Genomic DNA, 3,444 nt, shown 5'->3' on the forward strand with positions numbered 1-3,444 from the left:
CTCTGGTATGTAACTGTTATTTTGTTTTAGTGCTTTGTTGTTTTGTTAATGCTGAAAACTTACTCTGTTTTGCAATATTGTTGAATGCTGTAGGCAGAATTTAGATATGGTTTTGTTAATTTCATATCTATTTTTAATTGTGTTGTGGACTTGTAGCTCCTGCTTTAGGTTAAGAACATGGTTAGTCATTGTGTTGTGGCTCCTATTTTTAATTGTTGATGGCTCCTAACTTGTTATTTTTCATTGTGTTGTGGGCTTGTGGCTGTTTTTAATTTCATATCTGTTTTATTAATTTCAGTTATGGATAATAGTATTAATCAAGAAGCAATGGCTAATAACAATGCTTCTGTGAATAATAACTTGCCTGTTGATCCTCCTATTTTGAATGATGCTGCTAATACTAATTCTCGTAGTGCTAACGATAGTCAGTCACAAGGTTCTTCTAACCTACGGGGAAAAACAGATTTAGCTTGGAAATATGTTGCTCTACAAATGGTGAATGGAAAACCACAATATGAATGTTTATTTTGTCTACAAGTTTTCAATGGAGGCGGAATTCACAGGATGAAGAAACATTTAGCAAAGATTACTGGAGACGTGAAAAAATGTCCTAAAGTTCCATATGATGTGGAAAAAAAGACAGATGGAAAGTTTTTTGAAAGAAATTCAGACCAACAAAAAAAAAGAAAAGTAAGTTTTAGTGAAGAGGGTGGTGATGAGGTAGAAGATGCAATTGATGAGGCAATAGCTTAAGAAGAACAGCAGCGTACTTCGAGTCAGCAAGGAGTTGGAGGCAATCCAAAGAAAAAATCCAAAGTCATTCCTCCTATGTTTGCACCAAGAACAACTCCAGGAGCTCAACCAAGTATTAAAAGTGTTTTGCAAAACAAAGAGGCGATACACGAGGTTGATAAACGGTTTGCTCGGTGGCTTTTGGATTGTAAAATTCCATTTAATGCTGTGATGTCGCCATTTTTCCAAGATATGTTGGATGGTGTTGCTGGTATTGGACCTGGTTACAAGGGTCCTTCTTATTAAGTTAAGGGTTCACTTGTTAGCTGATCTTAAAGAGAATGTCAAATGCTAGTTGATAGTTATAGGAGTGCGTGGAAGGAAACTGGATGTACCCTCATGGCTGATGGTTGGACAGATCAAAGACAAAGAATGTTAATCAATTTCTTGGTGTATTATTCTAAAGGTTTGTGCTTTGTGAAATCAATAGATGCTTCCAGTATCGTAAAAAATGCTTCACACTTGTGTAATTTGTTTTCTGAGGTGATTGAATGGATTGGCCCTAATGATATTGTGCATGTTGTGACTGACAATGCGGCCAATTATGTTGCTGCTGGTAGTCTTATCAATAGAAAATATGATAATATCTATTGGTCACCATGTGCTGCTCATTGCCTTAATCTTATTTTAAAAGATATAAGCAGCATGGCGCATATTTCTAGCCTTGCAACACGTGCTTCAAAGATCACAGTATTTATGTACAAACATACGATTTTCTTATCTTGGCTAAGAAAAAGACCTCATTGGAGAGAAATTGTACGTCCTGGTGCAACCCATTTTGCAACTGTGTTTATCACATTGAAGAGCATCTTTGACTGTAAAAAGGATTTGCAAGCATTGGTTGTAGATTCAATTTTTACTAATCACAAATTAGGAAGGAGCGCTACTGGTAGAGCTGTGAGTGCTATTATTTTGGATTGCAAATTTTGGGAGGATTGCTTTACTGTATGTAAACTTGTGGGCCCTTTGATTAAATTGCTGAGGCTTGTTGATGCTGATGACAAACCATCTTTGGGATATGTTTATGAGGGAATGCTAAGGGCAGAAGATGTAATTAAAGAGATGTTTAGGCAATCCAAGACTGCATATCAGCCGTACACAGATATTATCAACTCAAGATGAGACAAGTATTTGAAGAAAGATCTTCATGCAGCAGCTTACTTCCTGAATCCTTCATTCTTTTTTAATGAAAATTATAAAGAAGAACTTGATGTTATGCGAGGTTTGCTTGATCTTGTTACCTTGTATTACAAGTGTAACAATTCAGATTCAATTCAGGCAATGAAAGAAATACATTTATATAGAGATCGGAAGGAAAGTTTTGATAGACCAGAAGCTATTTGAGCTACATCTGAACTTAAGCCTGGTAAGAATATGGCTGAATATTAGTTTAATTAATAGTACCTTGTTTTATGCTCCTATGTTCTTAATTGATAAGTTCTAATATGTTATGGTTTTATAATTGGTAGATGAATGGTGGAGGTTATTCGGAGGTTCTGCTCTATGTTTACAAAAGATAGCTATTCGCATTCTTAGCCAAGCATCTTCTTTTTCTGGGTGTGAGAGAAATTGGAGTCTTTTTGACCCGCTTCATACAAAAAGAAGAAATAGATTGGAGCATGATAGACTGAATGACATTGTTTATGTTACCTATAATTTGCGTCTTAGATCCAGGTAATATATGTTTCATGAAATATCATATTGTTTCATATGTAAACTTTATCATAACAAATTTGTAAATTATTAAATCTTCATATATTGTATTTAACTTTTTAGGAAGGAAAAAGAAAAAAGGAAGCAAAAGACACAATATGATCCAATTGATTATGAAAGCATCAGTCTAGTTGACTTTTGGGTGACTGAAGAGGTCGTAGAGAAAGAGCCTAATCTTCCTAGTAATGTGGACTTATTGCGTGAGTATAGTATATTTATTTTCTAATGATTTATTAGAATGTTGTTAGTTTATAATATAATGATAACATGTGTATTTTATTAGGTAAAATTGATGCTGATTTATATCAAAGTGGCGGTGGTAGTAGTGGTTTTTATGCTGCATCTCTTGATTCTTCTGCTCAAGAAGGTGGGAATGAAGGTGAAGATCATCCCACCGAAGCAGATTTGCAACAAGTTCTTGAGAATTTTGATGATTGATAAATCATGATGTTGGGATTTAATATTTAGATATGCTTTTTTACTATTTAACTTTTGAGTCTGGATTTTGATAAGATCATATGTATTTGGTTGATGATATTTTCTATAGTGTTTTAAATTTCGAAGATATTTTAAGATTTATATCAGACTATAATTATATTTTAGGATGTTTATTTATAATTTATTTATTATTCTATTCTAAAACGGTTTTTTTGGTTGAACCACCGGTTGGACCGGTTAGATTAGTGAACCAGTAACTAAAGCGGTTTAATGACCGGTCCGATTTTCAGAACCTTGCTACAGCCACGAACCAGGCTGTGGAAAGGATGAATGGGAACGATAATGGACTGGGAAACCGTCAAGATGATGGAGGTCCGATGACCTTGACGACTTTTTTAAAGGTCAATCCCCCAAATTTCAAGGATTCAACTAATCTGATTGAAGCCGATAATTGGTTCCAAGAGATGGAAAGGGCACTGCAAGCACAACATGTACCTGAGG

At 34.8% G+C, this 3,444-nt stretch overlaps 1 protein-coding gene across 1 annotated transcript; it reads left to right on the top strand.

Moving 5' to 3' along the window:
* Nucleotides 1–1,080: 1,080 nt before the first annotated feature.
* LOC148546188 (uncharacterized) lies at nt 1,081–1,914 on the top strand. Its single transcript, XM_088499155.1, has one exon. The coding sequence runs from the start codon at nt 1,081–1,083 to the stop codon at nt 1,912–1,914; it is 834 nt and encodes a 277-aa protein (XP_088355281.1).
* Nucleotides 1,915–3,444: the final 1,530 nt, after the last annotated feature.

This window comes from Arachis ipaensis, chromosome B9 (genome assembly GCF_059453495.1).
Source record: "Arachis ipaensis isolate K30076 ecotype BB chromosome B9, ASM5945349v1, whole genome shotgun sequence".
NCBI lineage: Eukaryota > Viridiplantae > Streptophyta > Magnoliopsida > Fabales > Fabaceae > Arachis > Arachis ipaensis.